This window comes from Pyxicephalus adspersus, chromosome 5 (genome assembly GCF_032062135.1).
Source record: "Pyxicephalus adspersus chromosome 5, UCB_Pads_2.0, whole genome shotgun sequence".
In the NCBI taxonomy this organism is placed as follows: Eukaryota; Metazoa; Chordata; class Amphibia; order Anura; family Pyxicephalidae; genus Pyxicephalus; species Pyxicephalus adspersus.
The window spans coordinates 130,335,682-130,356,438 of record NC_092862.1 but is presented as its reverse complement, the minus strand read 5'-3'; the positions used below and the strand labels follow the sequence as shown (position 1 = coordinate 130,356,438).

Below are 20,757 nucleotides of genomic sequence, written 5' to 3'. Positions count from 1 at the left end.
ATGCCTTGCTAGATCAAATTTGCAAAAAGTGGAACTTCTTTCTCCTCAAATCAGCAAAAGTGAAGGGTTAATAGGTTAGCCAAGCAACCTGCATTTTCAGACAGATCAACACTGAGCCTTAAGCTTTGCTGGTGTTGAGGTTTAAACAGCTGTTAACATGTTCCTCACAAAAGTTGCAGGTTATTAAATTCATTGTTACTGCCAAAAATGACATAATATGTGCTTATAAATTAAAAGTGGTGAAAAGAAAATTAATGCAAAAAAGCATCTTGGATTTATTGTTCCAGTAAACGAAACCTAACTGCTTGTTATTGCCAAAATCCCAATTCAGGTGTTTTTTATGCTTTTATTTTAACAAATCATTGTTGGGAGCTGTGTAATGCTATGGTAAACTATCCCAAAAAAAATAAAAAAAAAACCCACAGTAGACTGATGAAGAGACACGATTTTTCTCTGCTCCAGGTAAGGAACACTTACAGGTCTTGTCCTTTCCCCCACCTGTGGCTTAAAGGAGAAGCAGAAGAGGAACTCATGCTTCTGCCATTCTTTTCTATGTCCCTTAAACCCAAAATAAAACTAATTCTGCTACCGCTATTAAAAAAGATGTAAACTATACATTTCCGAACATAGAACTGCATGAATTTGTGAATTTAGCCTGGAATTCAGCTTTAGGAAAAAAAAGATGGCAATGGTGTTCCCAGCTCATAAGATACCGGCGGATCTTTGTACACAACTACAAAATATTTTCACATATCTATTAAATAAGCTGAGCTGCTTTACCCATCATCCCACCACATGTAAGTCGCAGTCTTTAGGGGATTTTCTGAAGTTGCGTAAATGCTCTCATACTATTGAAGTTGTTGGGAATTTAGTAAGTAAAAAAAAAATACACCCACAACCCTGCTGTGCACATTCATCACTTTGTAATCTTTGTTCCTTAAATTTCATGAGCACTTTGTTAGATGTTAACTTTCAGGTTTGGAAAGCTTCAGAAGAGGAATTCTAATATTGGATAAGGTTTTAAAGTGTACCTGTCACATGGTTAAACCCCCAGCATTAAAAGTAAGTGGCAAGAATTATTTTTCAGTGTGTTTGGAATCATACCTCAATGCAGTTTCTATAAGCAAATACGTGTTGGCGATTCTGTTCAAAAGTGTGGCCAACAAGGTTACTGGCTTGCTATCAGCCGAAGTGTTGTCAAGCTCTTTCCGTTTACTATTTAGCTGCCTATCTAACAGGCAGCCCTCCAATTAACTAGAGGAAAACACAATAATGCTACTGATAATGGAGTCTGTGGTTTAGTGTAGTCAGTCTAAGGCTGGGTACACACGTTCAATAGCTGTCGTTGGAAGGGACCTTTCATGATTGTTTCCAACGACAAACGTCTGCACGATGCATGAACGAGCGCTGTACATACAACACAGTTCTGCTCTATGGAGAGGGAAGGGGAGGGGAGAGAACGACAGAAGCGGCACACCGCTGCACTCACTTCTGCCTTCACTTCCATTACGATCGTTCGTTGTCCATCATCTGTAGATCCGCCAGGACGGTCATTCGGACGATGGGTGACGAGCGCTGTGCGCATCCAAGATTCTAGGCAGATATCAGCCCTGAGCCGATTATCGGACGAGAACAATTGCACGTGTGTACGTAGCCTAACAGGTAATGTTACTGGCTAGAATTCTTGCAACAGATGCAAAAGGCATCTGGTCCCAACAAGTACCACAGACTTCAAAGTAAGTGTCCACAGGCCACCCTGGAGCACTATAAAACCAAAATGCCTGCACCAAAGTACTAAATTCTGGAAATGATTCTGTTGAGAAACAGCCCGAGGGTTTTCTACAATGCAGGACAATCATCAGGATATGGAAAACCAGGGAGTTTCATACTGCAGGCAATCTGGACAGCAAATCAACATTTGCAGCCAGGTTTGATGTAAGCCCCACACAAGATCTGCCTTTAGGTGCTGCTAATTATTCTCTTCCAATTGGAAAGATATTTTGCCACGTGAGGATGATCTCAGAAAGACAAAATGCACCTCAGGTGATTGTTGAATACTGTCTAAAAAGTGAAGCTTTGGCCCAAGGAACGTTATGATGGCATCGCTATTGGCTCGTATATCGGTATAATTTCTAAAGAAGTCTCTGTATACTGCAAGTAACAAGGGATCAAGGGCCCCTGGGTGGCAGCAAATTTTTACCTATCGTAACCGTGAACTATTCAAAATATCCCAGGTTCAAATCTCGGCAGGACACTATCTGCATGGAGTTTACAGGTTCTCTTTCTGTTTGTGTGGCTTTCCTTCGTTTTCCTCAATCATTCCAAAAACACGGTTATGTTAATTTGTTTCCCCCCAAAATTGACCTTAGGCTGTAATAGCGACATATGACTATGGTAGGGACATTAGATTGTGAGCTCCTTTGAGAGACAGCTAGTGATATGGCTATGGACTTTTTACAGCACTGTATATGTTGGCACTATATAAATACTGTGTAGTAATAATAAATCTTTGCAGACGGAAATATAGGAGGTGCCACCGGGTGCATGTTGTCCTGGCTCCTATATCTTGTGAGCCACTAACCGGGAACAGTATGTAGTCAGAGATAACTGACAAGACCACACTTCTGCTATTGTTAGTTACTGGTCGGTGAAGTGGGTTTAGGACCAACAAGACCACTGTGGAACATGTGCCTTTATAAACTAGTCAACCACTGCGCTCCAATATTTCTACCTACACTGCCTGTAGTTTTTGAAACAACAAAATGTGCAAATGTATGTATATAATAAGTAACAGAAGCACATGATCTCATTTAACCACTTCTAAGTAAATCATGGATATTCTCAGCAATACATGGCTCAGAGGTTAGCACTCTGGCGTTTGCAGTGCTAGGTCCCAGGTTTGAATCTCGGCGAAGATTATCTGCATGGAGTTTACAGGTTCTTCCTGTGTTTGTGTGAGTTTCCTCCCACATTCCAAAAACATGTAGTAAGGTTGACCTTGGATTGTAGATTGTTGACCCAAAAATGACCTTAGATTGTATTAAGGACATAGAACGATGGTAGGTGTGTTGGAATATGAGCCCCTTTAGGAGACAGGACTATGAATGTTGTACAGCGCTAAATAATATGTCGGCGCTATATAAATACTGTGTAAGAATAATAATACATAACCAATTGTACTAAGGCATCTTCCATTGAACTTTGCAACCTACACTAGTAAGAAACAGCTCAGCAATAGGAGTGGATTCACCTTTATCTTGTGTGGCTGGGTGCCAGGACACAGAAACAGAAACGCTTGCCTTTAGTGAACCTGGATTGTTGCCACGCTTGTCAGGAGCTATGAAATATTTCTGTATAAATAGAGCCCAACCTCCTATTACACAATATCTTACCTTTGTAAAACTTACATGAGCCTGTTGTAGCATGTCAAGTGGTGCAATATCGCCATTGAAGTGTCTTTTAGAGAAATCTGTACATCTACATAGACAATGTGGGTTTTGAAGGAAGTGATGAAATATGAGGAAATAATAAACATTTTGCATTTTTCTTTGTGTGTTTCCATCCCCTCCTTACTTTTTAAGGAAGCTTTCTATGATGCTCAAACATGTGCCACCAGTAAGCTGTTGGATAGACTTTCCAATAATATGTCACCAATAAACCATGTGTTTTTAAGACCTTATTGCAGTATTTGTTATGGATATATCAATGTTTTGAGGTTGTTCTATGATGAAGAGTATGGGCTTGGTAAGTAGTGTTGTGAGGACCTTTTAAATACAATGCACGTAGAGGTACATAGTGTTGTTGAGGACCTTTCCCGACTGGGTGTCTCAGCAGTACAAAGGTTTAACAGGCCCTTCTAAATACAGCAGGTCACTAGCAGGGGGCATTGAGAAGACCATACAATACAGTGTTATGAGGGTATTCTAAATTCAATGTATGCCAAGTACCTGGTGTGGTGAGGACCTTCTAAAGACAACGTATGTCCAGCACCTGGTGTGGTGAGGACCTTCTAAACACAATGCATGTCTAGCGTGTTGTGAGGACTTTCTAAATACAATAAGTATGTCCAGAAAATGGTGTTGTGAGAACCTTCTTTTATAGTCTATCACAGAGGGCAATGCTATATAGGTCATGATTTTATGAACTGGAATAGCAACAAGTCTTTAGAAACAGTTTTTCTTACAATTGCAACACTTAATAAAATTGATGAAAAACACCAAGGAATGCTTACAGATCAGGGATTTAAGATTTTATGGGTTGAGTAAGTGTGGGCAGGAGCCGATGAAGCAAGACTGTTTCATCAATGCTCGTCATATGAATAATGTTGTGCACGACCTGTAAAACACATGTTATCACTGATGCACAGTGTGGGCTGAATTCCAAGGGAAGCTGCACTGCAGCACGCCACTTCCACAAGCGGTCTTCATTTAACTACCCTGGCGTTCTAAATCTGTCCGTATGTTATGCAAAAAGCGCTACATTGTTTTGCATAGAAATTTATTTCACATTGTAGGCCTATAATTCTTAGGCATAACTCACCGAAATATGTCCAATATTTAAAAAAAAATGTATTAAAACACAAAAAAAAAAGGGGTGCAAAAAATATAATATAATGTAATAACAGTACAGTAGTGTGTGTGTATATATATTTCTTTGTATTGGATTAAATACAGCTATTTTGTATTGAATCCAACACAAAATAATTTAAATTTCCCGGCGCGCCTCCCGCATGAACCAACGTCACAAGGAAACCCTGGGGAACAGCTGGTGAAAGCAGTGACGAAGATCGAAGGAAGAGGATGCGGCCCGAGTACAGACAGGACCCCGGAGAGTGCTGATGGGACAAGGTAAGTGTTATTTTTTTTTCTTCTGTTTTTAGCGACCCCAAGTGTGGTTTGGTGTTACCGCTGGGGGGGTTAAAGGACCATAAGGAGATGAAATACACATAGCTGAATACATGCAGCTTCAGGGCAAGGTTAGGAGGCCAGGACTTGAGTTCCCAAGCAGACAAATTTAAACCTTCTGTGCTTCCTGCTTACAGAGATTCTAGTAAGGATTTAGCTATATAAAAAGTGTTTAACAATTACAACTTGCTTGGGCTATTGTTGCTGTAAAGACATTTATGATGAAGCAGGCTTTAAAAAACACTAGCTTGGAATCAATATGCCTTCCCCATTTACTGCAAAATGCCTGTCAATGGCAGCATTAAGAACACATTGCATGGGAAAGAGCAAACCGCTGATTGGGCTTAAACTGATTGTCAGGGTGTATGGGAGCTTATCAGGTTTCCAACAGAAGTTGCTAGGGGTTTCTTAAGCAATTTGTACCAGGTAAGGCAAGTTTAACTGGCACCAATGATCTTTTTTGGCTATCTGGAAGAGTGACATTCATCTCACTGGCTAGCAATGTAAGAGGGCATTCTTCCTGCTAACCACCACACTAATGTACTGTGAGCTGTGGCTATATTAAATATAGAAGGGGTTCCCCAAGACCTGAAAATTATTTTATTATGTTTGAGAAAGGCTACTGGGGGAAAAAAAAAACAAAAACAAAAAACAGCAAGTATTAAAAACAGGAAAATCAGGTCCTGCAGGGTTTAAGTGACATTGCCATGAGAGTAGTAAAATGGTTTACAATAATGACCTCAATTCAAACCGTTTGATGACTAGGTGACTCTAGCGTCAATATTTGAGTCAAAGAATTAGAACTTGTTTAAATGTTTCAAACAATGGCCAGACAAGTGTCCAAATTCGTCAGCTCCACTAATTCCAAGTCATTGACTCAAGAAGCACTGAAGATCACCAGTAAACACAGCCACAAAACACGTATGCCTAAAGGAAATGTCAGCCTCTATCATCTCTATTCCCATTCGTGCCCCCCCCCCAAACATTAGGTAGATCTACAAATGCTACGCTTTAAACCAAACCTGTATTTTTTGTAGAAAAAATTCTAAAACTTCATTCATGTGCTTCCCTTGTTCACCCACTTGCAGAATTGCAGTTTGCTCCAACCAAGCACCCCATTAGCGCTTACACTGGTCGAAGCCTTGCCCATAAGTAACAGCGCTCAGAACCAGCAATAGGCTTTTCAGGCAGGAAGTGTTGCCTTCTGGGATGCAGAGGAGCGAGTCACATGACCTCCATAGTCAAAAATGCAAGGCTTTTCCTTAGCAGATTAACAAGACTGTGGTGGCAGATGGAAGGTATCCTCCCTAACCATAAGCAAATCTGTTCTAATAAAATGTATTATATAAGGAAAGGAAGCCACAGATTTAGGTGAGTTATTTGACATTAGTTAACATACATATTAAAGTACATACACCAGCCATGTTAGAATTGTTTTGCCAATTTCCCACTGAGTTCCCAGAAATCAGCTATGCATGGTGCTAGCACTCAAACAGTCCATTTGTATGCTGTGAACTGAAATGTATTCATATACTGGATGCACAAAGAACTACAAAGGCATCTTTGATCTAGAATAAAGGATCATCATCTAAAGACTATGGCCATCCTTACCACCCACATTTAACTTCATATCTAATGTGAACCAAACAAGGTTTCATTGGTTTACCATCTCATTATGAAGATGCATACCATAATAACATCCCGAAAAAACAATGTTTTTGACAGCTTTGGACCCTAACCAGACCACCTTGCACATTAAAGCTCATATCTACCTGTACTCACGACTTACATCACATTCTTCAAAAAAAGTCCAATAGAGAAAGTGGGTCCAACAGGTAAAAGGACATTTTAGGCAATTTAATGGCATTATGCTGGCCTAATTTCACTCGATGACCCTGGTCTTTATACTATACTTTTGCATAAGAAGAAGTATGTGATATAAGTTGTTAGACTAAACTGGAAAAAAAAGTCAAGATAAAGTACACAATAGAGGCTGGTAATGAAGTGAAAAATGCAGATGGGATACAAATACATAACTGTAGTGCTTACCTATAAAGGGGATGGAGGCTAACGAATCCCCAGGTGAACTTGAACTGGAAGCTTTCTTCTGTTCTATTCTTTTGATGTGAACTTCTCGTCTGGCATCGTTGGGTAACCAGCAGGTAGTGTCCGTTACTTGGTCTTGGTCATTCACGGCAAAGATATAGGATTGCTGTCTTATAGGCTGTGGCGTCTGCTGACCAGAAGGAGATTTGTCCCTTAAAACCACTGGATCCACTGAATCAAATTCCATGCTTAAATCATGGTCTTTAGCTTTGCAGCTTTGTCCATTTTGAACATCCACCTTATCAGAGGTAGCTGAGCCAGCAATCACCTGTTTTACAGGCTTTGTGAGAATCGGAGTAGAGGAAATAACGGGAGATCTGAGAGAATCTAGATGGGGACTAGGAGAGATTTCTGCTTGGGACATCACCTGCATGTTTATTACACCACCTTTATTAATGTGGTTTACCACTTTTTGGTCTTTGACAAGTCCATCATCCACCTTTTTGCTAGGATAGGGTTTAGGTCCATAATTAGAGGAGCTTCTAACAGAATTAGCTTTAGAAATCGGAATTCTTTCGGATGTGATCTGCCGAGGATGAGGTGAACGAAAAGAGGAACCGTGAAAGTCCCTTGAAACAGGGGTGCCTTTGTAGTCTGCGGGAGCTTTTGGCAAGGGATGTGCCGACGTCAAAACGCGGCCACTCACTCTTCTAGCATCAGGACTATAGGCAACAGGTCCCATTTGGAAGTTTGGAGAACGAAGAGGCATATGAAACGAATGTTGCCTAGATCGATCATAAATGCCTCGTCTGTCATCTTGTTCAGTAAATCCTGTCCATTTATAATTGTGCCTTCTTTCGCCATTATATTCAGGAAGTTCGGCATTATAAAGATCTAACCTGCCTCCTTGCCTGGCAATAAAATCCCATGACTTAGATTTGGGGCTTCGGGGTAGCATGGCTGGTAATGGTATTGCATCCTGGGAAGCACTGCGAGGCCAATCTTTCAGCAGTGCTGGATCCTCTAGCCGCTCCTGGGAAATACTTCGCTGCCTTATCTGGGCAGGGTGTGGAACCCGGTCATGAGAAGTACTTCGACGGCGAACTTGAATAGAAGAGCGATTTGGCAAAATTTGATTATAGTCAGTTTGGTTTTGAGAAGCTGCTCGGAGGCTGTCCAACCTCTCCTGTATTGTTCGGCAGCCATACATATGCATACGTCTGTTGTCAATGTACTCTTTATAGGTTTTGTAATTCCTCCAGTCTATGTGCTGGTGAGAAGTGGGAGAAGCGTAGTGATTAGTAGGAGATGGGGATTCACTGTGGCCCAGTGACCTAGGACTATCCATGTTGTCGGATTGTCCACCATACACTGGAGGCTTGCCAAGTACACCATGGCTATCTATTTGCCTGGAGTCCATCGGCATTGAAGGAGCAGCAGCGGGTGATGTTGTGGTTCTTGGCGCGGTTATAAATGTGCATTGTTCAACCCTGTGCAAAGGCCCAGAGCCATTAGTTGACAAAAGGTTTGAAGATAGAGAATCTTCACCACGCACACTTGCCCTAGAACTATCCATGGCCTCAATTTGTCCACCATAGCTTAGAGGTTTGACAAGTAATCCAGCATTGTCCATTTGCCTGACTTCCACTGGCATTGTTGGAAGCCCAGCAGAAGGCGTTGTTGTGGTCCTTGCGCATGGCTCAGTCCGGTGTAAAGGACCGGTACAATTTGTTGTAGCCAATGACAGATCTACAACTTTCCCAGAAGGCACAATAACTGTTCTCACAGATTCATTGATGACACATACAGCAGTGTTGGACTTTACAATATTTGATGGTGACGGAGGCACTTGGATTTCTACATGGTGGTTTTTATCCGGCTGCACAGGTTGTTGCTTGGACAGTGATGTCCCAGGAGGTGGAATCTCAGCCGGTTGTGCCATCACTGAACCTTGAGATTTTCTTTGGGGGTAACATATAGGTGGGGGTTCCGGGATATTATCTGCTTTACCACTAAAGGCGTCATTTCCTTTCCGGTAAGCATCTTGGGAATACGCCTAAAAAGACAAAAATCAAAGTTAGGAACTTCTTTAAAAAGACACAAACAAAACAATGACTAATTGGTCTAATATGCTGAAAACTGCTGGCTGAAATCAATAAATGACTTTTTATGCATCCTAGTGCAAACACCTCTCTTCTCTCAGCTTTATCATGACCATTACCAAGTTAAGGTCCTGCTGCATTTCATAAGTTCTAAGACCGTACTTCAGCAAGAGGAGACGCCTTATGAAAAGGCCATGGCAAAAACTCTTGGCCATGGTGTAAAACTTTTTTCGAGAGATCACACTGCTAGATGTAAAAAGCAGGTAAATTAGTGAACCTCTCAGCAAACATCAAAAACTGAATTATAAATTATACTTTATATAAAAAGATACAAATTATAAAATTAAAGGTCAGCTCCTATTATACAGAAAGAAAAAAAAAAACCATAACCATATGGTTTGCACATAATATCACATATGTACTGTTTTAATATTATTAAGGTCGAATTACATGCAAAGTGCAAGTGCCACCATGTAACAAAGTAAACACATGTTAAAACAAAGTAGTCAAAGTAGCAGAATGCAGGGCAAGGATCAGTTAAACTGCATAAAATCAGAAACACTATCAGAACCACTAACAGTTATAAAATAATCGTTAATGGGATCCAAAAAGATACAAATCCTTTTCTTTTGGTTAAACCAGAGCATACCTTGAGCCTCAGGGACCGACTACGCTGAAAAAGAGTTAAACTAAATTCTGTCCGCTTTGCCCATTTCCCTCTTGTATCGAAATGCATTTCAGCAATCATTGCAAAATAAGCGCAGCATACGTAGGGATTACAGGAACCGGAGAAACTGCAGTCACTGGAATGCAAAACCAGCTCACGGAAGCATAGTAAGACAGGTTTAAAGGTTCCAGTTGTGAGTAATTAAGCAAAGACAGACTGCAGTGGCCGTCAATGCAGTATAGACAAATCTATTGGCTTGCCTGAGGTTTTTTATATAGTACAGGTGTGGTATCAGATTACAGCAGTTCCTGTTCTGCCTGTGACATGCTTACTGCAAGGAGTGACTAGCCTTGCCTTCTTTTCCTGCCTTCTTTTTTTCCCCTATTTGCATTAGGAAGGTTATAAAGCTCAATGTTCGCAGCCATAAACACACAGGATAAAAAACTAAAAGGCAGGGGCAAGGTTTATTTAACCTCCTGCAACATACAAAACAACACAGGGTTACCAAGCACATTTTAAATGAGGGTAAAAAAAAAAAAAATCAAATTGGTACGATTAGCGCATGCAATTCTACACTTACACAAGACACGGATTTAGGAGACAGCCGTAACTAAAACGGTTCCGGTGTTAACGAGCTAGGGTGTCAGACATATTACATCAAAATGAAAACATTCCATAGAGAGAAAAGGCTTGTGTGTCTGTGTGTGTCTTACCAGAGCTGTGACATCCTTTGGAAACTGCAGCTGGGCAGGAAATAAAGCATAGTAAGAGATAGAAGGAAAAAAAATGAAAAGCAGCTTATTGATGTAAAGACTGAATTATGTTGTCATATTGATGCCGGCTACAGAGAGCTAAAAATACATGTACATGGATTTCTGGAAAAAAAATCCCACAAGGGCGGTGGAGCAGATTATGCATTGCTATATTCTCCTATGGCTGCTGGGTCTCGCACACATATGCTCATTGCGTGGATCGCTCTCTGCTGCTGGAGGACAAGGAAAAAAAATAAAAAGCACCTCTCTGGTGGGGGTTATGTGCATTCCTCTTGCAACATGTAGGTAGCCCCCTGTTTCTTACAGACCCATCCTTCCACTACAGCAATTAAAGCCCTCGCTCTCAGGAGCTTTCAGCAGCACGCAGCCTGTGGATGACGACAGTGATGCTCGATTATGCATCCCGAATAGTGAGGCTTCTTGTACAGACGTGGCTATAGGCTCAGCTCTCAGCTGACTGCAAGCTGCCCCTTTTCCACATTCCAGCTAAAATTAGAAAGATGCTGTGGAGGAAATTGCTTCCCTATACCCAGATCCCGGGAAAAAAATGCCTGTCCCAGACGTTATTAATCCAATCTGTGAATGCGGCAGCTGGGAAACTGGGGCGGCTGCTGAGGGACTACACATCCCAGCATGCCACAAATCAGACATGCATTGGGCCGTTTTGGCTGCCCGTTTATTTTCTAGTAGCAGCTGAACTGTTAGGCTGGGTCTACACGGACATTTTTAAAAAGGCGTGTTAACGTTCCTACTGCGTTTATATATGCACTTATTAGTGTTTTAAAGCTTGCCTTAAAAACCCTGTAAAACGTCTTTTTTCCACGCTTTTAACTCGTTTACGTTTAAAGTGCTTATAAACACCCTATTCAAAACACCGTTTCCACCGCGTTTTAATTTTTTAAACATTGCAAGCAACACTATAGATAGCCCTCATAAACGTGCCTCAAGACAAAGTCCTGGTGTAGATTGATGGGCTTTAAAAGCCCCAGGTTAAACGCTTGGGAAAATGTCTGTGTAGACTAAACCTTCGTAAAGAGGTCAGATTATAACTGTAATCAGAAAAATAAAGCAGGATGGTAGATACATTGTAACCAGTTTTAGATTGCTCTAATTCAGGAAAGATGAGCCTTTAGGTGCAGGAATGCAAAAGATTACTCAATCTTAAACTTTGAGACTGGCCTACCTATGGGCACCCTTCTAATGACCACACACATAAAATGGGACTAAACGGATTAATTTAAAAAAATGACAAACACCCTCCATTCCTACAAATTAATTTAGAATGCAATTGGTTTTGACTCCAAATTTATTTGGCAGCTGTGGAACTTTGTTGACCATTTTCCATATCTCAAACTAATATCTTTGTATTGGAAGTGATACATTTTATTTTCCATCAATATTTTGAGTCGATCAGTAGAGCGCACCTGTGCCCAGAATACGGACATGGAGATCTTTACATATTCATAGAGTAAAATAGAAGCCATCACTGACCTTTCTAGCCGCTTTTAGGGTGAAGGTATTCTGGTTCAAAGTTCCTTAAATGTTGGATCAGGCCGGTCATTATTGCAGAAAGAGAAAGGTAATGTCACTTCTGCAATAATCCTTCTGATCGGCTTGATAGCCTCAAACTATCGAGAAAGCCAAGCATGCACAGATTGGCTTTGATAACCAGGATACCCTGCAAATCCCTTTATAATGTACAGCGCTGCGTAATATGTTGGTGCTATATAAATCCAGTTTAAATATAATTTGGTTTCCTCTGCGCTTACTTGGACTTAATGAACTCCCATGCACCGGAGTTACATCATTCCAGCCCAGCCAATCAAGATGGCCCAAGATCTCAAAGAGGAAGAAGATGACAGGGCCCTGCGATAGAATGGGGACAGGCGAGTATAGTGAGCTTTAGTTCCGCTTTAAGGATCAAAAGTCACAAGAAAGACTGTTGATTTTTTACTGCTGGTTGTTCGCATTAAAAGATGGTCAGCCCACCAAGATTCTGTTATCTCTTTCAAAAGGAATTTCTCTGATATTTATATATGAAGAAATAAATGAGTGCTCATTTTAAGCTACTTTAGAATATGCAAATAGTTAGCATGCATAGGTTTACATTAACTGTGGATTAGTGCTATCTGTATATTTTGCATAATTTATTTGGTAATTAATTGCTTTGTGTAAGACCATGATCAATCAGAGTCAAACCAAACTTTAAAACCTCTCCAATTAAAAGCCAAACAAGAGGAATACAGTGTTCAACCCAGAAATGTTTTTTAGGCAGGGTGATAGGAAATTTTAGGTGGGTGGCAGCCCCTGTATTGTGGCTTAACTCTTCAGTAAGCACCTAAACAGCCAGTTGGTTACTGAAAAGTGCTGGGTGGTGCACCCAGCTAGAAGGGGCTGGGAAGAACACTGGGAATATAATACATTACCACCACCTGAAAAACAGGGTCCAATATCCTTACAAAAATAAAGCTGAACCCACATATAATTATGCTGAAAGCAGCCAGGGACAAACATGTCAATAAGAGGAGAGAGCACAGTGACAAAGATGGGCTGATCACTGTGGTGCATCATCTTTCATTGTCTGTTCACCTTTTGTTGGTCCAGCACTGACCATCTTTTCAAAATGCATTTACCTTACTATAAAACATCCATCCACTAGATTCAATACTTTGCAAGTGACAAACATGGAACAAGTTAATATATCAGTAAGGTCGAAACCCTCTATCTCATACTTTTCCTAATCTGCGGCCAGAAAACGAAGGAGAAAACAGCAATGGAAATCTTTATACTTCTCTCCTTCAATAATTTCCTCAGTAAGATGAGGTTAATTACGTTTAGGAAAAGTAGATAGAAGCAAGAAGACCCAGACGCCGTTTTAACAGTGTTTATCTCTGCACCATCTTATACACACTGTGTGAATGATTCCACATTGTGAGGTTAGAATAACCGTGAAGAATCAGTTATTTCAGCTTAATGCATACTCACACAAACATTAAGCATGGCAGTTGTAGAATCATAATGAGAATATTGTCTACTATGCCACTTCTTCTAATCACATGAGGATTACTTATTCAAGATCAACATGCAGAAAGTATTTTGGATCCCAAGGATTTTTAAGGAAACTTGCGAGCATAAAATATGGGCGATACCATTGCAGAACTGATTCTGTTGGGTTTATTTACACCTAATTAGGGTTTCACTACCTACCTAAAAGTTCACTCTAAACAGGGACACTACCACTTTGACCCAGAGGAGAGGGAGAGCAAAAAGCAATGAATTGGCACTGGGAGACCCCATTGCAGGAGACATTCTGCAGAGCTGCCTATTTAGCTAGCAATCCAAATACTTCAAAGTTACGCCCAGGAGGATATAAAATCAAAATGAATAACAAATGCAATTATACTACTAAATCCCCACCCTCTAACAAAATTACAATTCAATCTACAGAGGCAAGGAGCAAGAACAACAAAAGCTATCCCAGCACCATGCAATCCCTCACAGAAAAGATAAGCTTAGTGGGTAGGACAATGGATTGGCAACCATACTTTGCTAAATGAATGGGTATCTCTGAAGAGAGGCTCCAGCAAGCAAAACACTTAAAGCTGAACTCCAGGTCATAATTAAAAGTCAGTCGTGTGAGTCATTTATTACAACGTCTGCCAGTTATGCTAGACCATTTATTTCAACAAAAATATAATTCCTGCCAATGTGCTGCCATCTTGGATGTGATGCCAGTGGCCCCAACCCACTGTAATTAAGTGACAATCTGCAGTATTCCCATTCACTCTTTTCCCAGCTGCTTGGGGACAGTAATCATATGTTTCCAGAAGAAGTGTGGGCTAGGGCTATCCTAGAGAATAGTCAAGTAAATTTCGTAGCAAGTCTAGCATGTAAAAGTAATTTTTTTTGTACTTCTAGCATTAGGGTTGGCTGGATTAGGTTGGTGAGAGGGTCTCTTACTAAACTGCAATGAAGTGGTTTTCACAAAATATGTATATTTCACCTAGTTTTTTCCAGGTTTACCCCTCAGACTACAGGAAAAAAAAGTTTAAATCTCAGTTTCCTAAATATATTCATACAAAAATAGTAACTGCACAAGTCTGTAGATTAATTTTCTGTACATTTCATCAGCAGTAACACTCCTAAAACTATTTTCTGTACCATAATTCAGCACCAACAGGTTCTGCAAAACACAAGTAATCATATCACTTATTCGATCCAAAACAAATTGCAATGTTCTATCTCACAGTCAAATATGAATCAGATGCTGCAGGAATGAGTTGGTGTGTAGTTATTTTTGTGGGGCTTTTGAAGCGAAATGAAAATGTAATATATCGGATCTCCCTCTGGTAAATCACAAAATCTTAAATGAGAACCTTTATTTTTCACCAAATTTTACCATTACCTGAAAGGACAGAGGGTCAAAGTATGGCAACCCTAATGAAGTGATTGTTCAGAAAGTATTTTATTTAAAAAATCCTAATGATGAACTCAAGGTTGATAGAAAAGCCAAGTAATGCAGCTATTTTTATAATATATCAACTGCAAAGAACAAGAAGTATGAGGACAGAGCCAATCATGCGCTAGAGATTGCATAATGATGGACAGAGAGAACAGCTCTGGATTGCAAGCGAATACTGTAACAGAAAAAAAAAATGTTTGTTTCCCTGTATTTTTTTATCCACCTCTTAACTAGTTTTGGATAAAATGGGAAAGATTGAAACTCTTATGGGGTTTTATTAGTCTGAGGCTAGACTGGAGAGATTCCTTCCCTACTGGTGCAATAAAAATGGAAAATTTGTAACAAATAGTTAAAAATTCTGGAAGTAGTCTGGATAAAAAACTAGAACCTCTGTCCGATTTTCGTTACCGTGTTGCAGATTTTTCTTCACTTACCATGTGGTTAAGATGTCCCCGGAATTGAAACAAGGAAAAAAGATGGGGTATAGTTACATTTTCAGACACAGTGGCATGTCTTCTACCAGACAACCTAGAGAATGACATACTTGACATACAGAAGTAGATTGTGAATGTATGTAGCAATCTGCAGGCCACTTGCATAATGTACAGGTCATGCTGATGCCAGGCAGAGTTCTATGCTGACAGGAAACTATTATCAGGCTCAATCTAATTACCGCCATGCTTTAATGGACAGCCTCCACTTAGAGGCCAGTGTATTGTCAGGAGACAACTGATGGCTCTCCAGATGCTCCCCAGTGAATCTTTCTGTAACACAGATCAAGGTACAGCACATAACAGTTCAGACTGGGAGTGACACAATGGAAATTGTTTTAATAGTTGGAAGCAATGTCTGGTGCGGTTCTTGCAACTTTGCATCACTGTTTGCAGAACATTTTAGAAGTTTGTTGGGATGATGTTAAATTGGTGACCAATTCAGTCCATTGCAAGATCTCCCCTGTGGCAGAATTGCTTTGGAGAACATGTATGGGCAGTGACTCGGACATGAAATGTGCCACTATTTTGCTGGCTGAACAGGCAAGCTGTTCTCACCAGTGACATTCTGAAGCATTTTTGGCAATGATGGTGTGACACCTCCCTGAAAAGTTGGCAAGAGTGGCAGAAAACAGATGGATTCAAGCTTGCGATAGATTTCCATGTAGAGCACAGCCACTAATACTGTATTTCAATAAAGGTGCCTTCATACAATTCTTGCAATTGGACTAATCTTGGCTGGCAGAGACCCTATCGGTACATCGCCATTTTTTTTAAGATATGGGAATCGGTAAGAAAAAAAAAAAAAAAAAAAAATCAAACAGATTAGTCACATTGAGAGCCCTCGCAAAACCAGTTACTCAGAAACGTGACGGAGGCGGAAGATAAAAGTAAATTTATATGGAAATCAGTTATACTCCAGGCTACTCCTTCAGTATAAGACTAGGTAAATATTAAATAAAAATGCAAAAATTGCTGCACATTCTTTACGCGGCAGGAAACAAGTTATCATATGACCTAGTACCTGTACTATACATATATACCACCCATATCTATCAGATGTTTGTATATACAGATAGAACTTAAACTAGAAAAAAATACTACACATATTAATGTTTGTTAGTAAGCATTCAAAAAATTTCTAGGCTGCTAATGCTGAACTCCTTTTTTGAAAATGCTGAATGTTTGGCTGTTACAGGTACATATGGTTATATCATTCAAGCCTAGAAATCCAAGATAATACCAAACCTGAATTGGGGCAGGTGAAGAGGTCAGTGCTGATGAGGAAGCTCATTGACATTACATCTCTAAACAGGAGGTAAACGTAGATACACCATTGTTCTTCATTAGGAGTTCATGGACATTTATGAGTCATAGCCAGGCCCAGTAAATCGAGCTTTATGATAACCTGCTTGAACCACGTGTAGTAGAAAAAATTATTTTTCTATGTAAGTAAATGAATCATCTCTAACACAATGCTTAAAACTATTTGCTCAGCAACAGTTGATTGTATTACTGCTAAATAAACAGCCTCAGTTGTCTTACAACCCACAAATGTATGTTAGGTAAACTGGAGCTGCAGCTATATAGTAATGTTCATGCTAGAAATTTCATTCAACAGAAGAGGAAAGTGTTTAAAAAGTTGGAGTTGACGGAGTAGTAGGGAAACAAGACTAAAAATCAGTAGGTGCCTGGGTGGGGGTTTTTCTTTAACGAGAAAACGTGACTGTATCTTAAATGAGCAGTCGCTTTGCTTTCTAAACACAAAGGACCACGCTGTATAATTGATTGTATTTGTAACCTTTAGTGAAAAAAATATGGGCAGAACCATTGCTGACCTCCAGGTAAATCATGCTGATCCTTTTATACTGATACTTTGAGTCACATACCTAGAATTTAAATGCAAATAAAGAAAGACAAGGTGACTCAAAATCCCCGTTTTGCATAATCTTAAATATTGATAAAGGAAGGTCTGTTCAGCAGCCAGAAAACTTGAATTTGGAGAAAGTAACTCAGCTTCAAAGCTACATCAGGTCAAAACATCTCCCCAATTTATACTCCTTTCCCCTCATCTCCCCCATCACCATTTGCAGCATTGAAAAAAAAAAGTTCTGATACTGTTTCACACTTATAAAGAATGGAGAATTTTTAGCTTATGTAAGTGCACCAACGTAATAATGGTTGGTACTCAAGTGGCTAACTACCAAGCACCTGTGGAGGCAAAAGGGGGAAAGGGGGGGGGGTAGACACATGCCCATCAAAATTGAAAATATTTGGCACTTTCCTAGCAAAGGCAGCAGTGGAGAACGAAGGAAAGGCAAAATAAGAATGTGTGTGTCTGTAGCTAAACCCAAAAACAAAACACTGCAGTCCTTAAACGAGGTGGCAATTTTTAGTAGGCAAGTCAGACTGGCCTACAGAGTGGCATTTCCACTGAAACACAATACTAGAGCACAAGATTTACATTTACACAAACACTGTTAGCCATGGTTTTTTTTTTTTTGACTGACTTCTGCCAAAAAAAACATGACTAACGCATAATGTTAGCAAAAAATAAATATTTGTAACACAGATTATAGGGGATTTCCGTAATTACATTTTGGTTAATATTAGTCAAATTACAAAAGGAATCCAAAATAGGAACAAGGAAACTTCAGAGTATTTAAAAAAAAAAAAAAAAATGAATGGAAACAGAATCCACCTCCATTTTTCCCCATACGTAAATGTCATGTTTAATTTCAGATGTGCTACATTTTCTTTTGTCCTTAACAGGTTTATTGATCGGATTTTATCACACAGACCTTACTTACATTTGTCCTAGATAAAGGTTACTGTGTTAGTAGGTCTTCCTCTTGAAGATGTCAACAGCTCACAAGCAACTACTATTTGGATCAGTATTTCTCAGCCAGGGTTCCTCCAGAGGTTGCAAGGGATTCTTTGAGCAAAGAAGAATTTGTAGCTCTCAGGTCCATTTATTTGACACCAATGATCTTTTTGGCCATCTGTAAGGGTGACATTCTTCCCATTTGCAGTGTAAAAAGCATACTTCCCATTGACCTCCATGTTAAAACACTGAGCTTGGGATATGGCATTTATAACAGAGGTTCCCCAATGTCCTAAAAGACTTTTAGATGAATCCCATGGTTAGATAGGTCCAGAAAGGCTCATTTAAAGTAATTTCCTCTGACATTTTACATTGCTTTAGTGTTAAATGAAGCAGATTTGAAAGGCTGGAAGTTTTTATTGGTGCCAGCGTGTTTAAGAATAGCCACCAATTTGACTAACTTTGCTTGAAGGTTGGTGCTTAGGTTTTTTTTCAGCAGAAATGAAAAAGACCAATACCACTATGCCGTTCCTGCAGCGGAGTGTTAAAACCAAGATAACCTGATGCTCCTAAAATGTCTTCTATATAATGGCAGCAATGGGGAAATTGCTTAACGTGCACTAAAGAGATGAGCATTTTAGAAGGGAGAATCATTCAAAATTCAGAGCATTTGTTTCAGAATATTCAGATTGTACCACAGAATAGTAGCTCCCATAAGAGTAAAAATGTATATTATATTAGAATTCTCACCTCTGAATCCATAAAATTGAAGACTTGGATGGCCTAACAAGTAATAAGCACAGCGTGGTGATGGAGCAAAAAGTTTTGGACCTGGAGAAGGGTTAATTTTTTTTATTTATAATTTAAACAATCTATTTCATTTGTACACTAGTTTCCTACAAGCAAAAACCATGGGCAGGTAAATAATATATGGGATGATCAGTTTCTGTACAGGAACCCAGCAAAACACACTAAACGGACGAAGAGCTAGGCGGCAAGACATGTATTTTAAGTGCTGGCAATTTATTTAGAAATATTATTCATTTTTTATTAATGAAAATGTATCAGTAATGGGCACTCTCCTGTAATATCTTGTGGTTATGAGAGTAAATCTGTCTTCTACGCTTACAAAATACACTCTTGACAAAAGCTCTTATCTACGATCTAGCAAACCTTTCTTCAGTCTGTACATCCAACATTTAGGAGACAAAAACCTGAATAAACTTAACTAAAAAACTATTTACATAACATGAGCTTGTGAGCTTAGAAACTACTGTAAGTCATTGCTTGTGAAAACGGACTGTGCGTTCTGCTATTAGGTCTAATTTTTATATAGGTGGATGTATGCAGTGATTGACCATACTGATGAAAATATGGGGGTCACCTTCCATATTATGTAGCTCAGGTGTACACAGTAAAGGGTAATGCTAATGATACAGAATGCAAAGACATGCATGTCAAACCTTTTGTCAACAGTCATAGTTTGATGAGTTTGCAGTTGAGCAACTGGCAAAGGACCCTGGCCGCAACCCTACCGAATACCTTTGAGATGACTGAAAAGCCACTCATGAGCCAAATCTTATAATCGATTCAGCATCACCACCTGTCATATCATATGTTTTCTGTATTCTTCAGTCCCCTAAAACCAGGTGCACCACCCGGCACGTTTCAGTAACCACCCAGTTGCAATACAGAAGCACAAAGACTTTGGAAAAAATTGCCAATACTAAGGGTATGGGCGAAAATTGGAACAAAGTAAATGGGGTGGAGTGGTAGGAAGCGGACAGAATTCTAGGGGTTACTGGACTCTTAGGGCAACAACCAAGTTGAAAACTAAATTTGTCCACTTTTGACCACTTGCCTGCAGCTCCTTCCCATCCAGCAAAAAAAAAAAAAAAAAAAAAAACTGCTCTAAATAATCTGTAATATCTGTGAAGTATGGCACACACCCTTATGTTCTCAGAGTAAAGGAGTGCTGATGTTAATCATTATACATTCACTGACAACACCTCGCTCACCATAGATCATATCGCTTGTTAATATGTTAATCTGCGGCATGTACAGAAAAGTGTTTGGAGAAAACTAAACATACACTGCTGGGGTAGCTGCCTGCATCCTTTAGTTATCACAATTGTTCGTCGATATGGGTTATCACTGAAGAAAAACATTGAATTACTGTACTGAACCAGGTTATCAATGAAGTGAAACACAATGAATTCCCCTTTGAGTATAAGTGCAACCAATGGCCAATATGTGTGTGTATAGGAGAGATTAAAAGCAGCTTAGTATTTATTTTCATTCATTATAGTGCGGACATATAATGACGAGCTTTACTATATAGTCACGACCCTTCTATGAACTGACAATCCAAAGTCTTTACCATAGACATAGTCTAATGCAGTATACTCAACCAGGGTTCCTCCAGAGATTGCTAGGGGTTCCTTGAGCAATGAGCAGTTTGTGCCTTTTTAGGTCAATTTAGCCGACA

General features: G+C 39.7%; 1 protein-coding gene across 3 annotated transcripts in view; it reads right to left on the bottom strand.

Annotated features, from left to right (window-relative positions):
- The window catches only part of ARHGAP21 (Rho GTPase activating protein 21), a 113,379-nt gene that overhangs the window by 24,650 nt on the left and 67,972 nt on the right, over positions 1 to 20,757 (bottom strand). Inside the window, exons 7-8 of one of the 3 annotated variants that reach the window (XM_072412711.1) lie at positions 10,433 to 10,462; positions 6,954 to 9,006 (exon numbers count right to left, since the gene is read on the bottom strand). In XM_072412711.1, coding sequence (XP_072268812.1) covers positions 6,954 to 9,006; positions 10,433 to 10,462 — 2,083 coding nt within the window. Of the gene's footprint in view, positions 1 to 6,953; positions 9,007 to 9,701; positions 9,926 to 10,432; positions 10,463 to 20,757 lie in introns of those variants that run through there. The other 2 variants (XM_072412713.1, XM_072412712.1) reach the window with 2 other exon arrangements.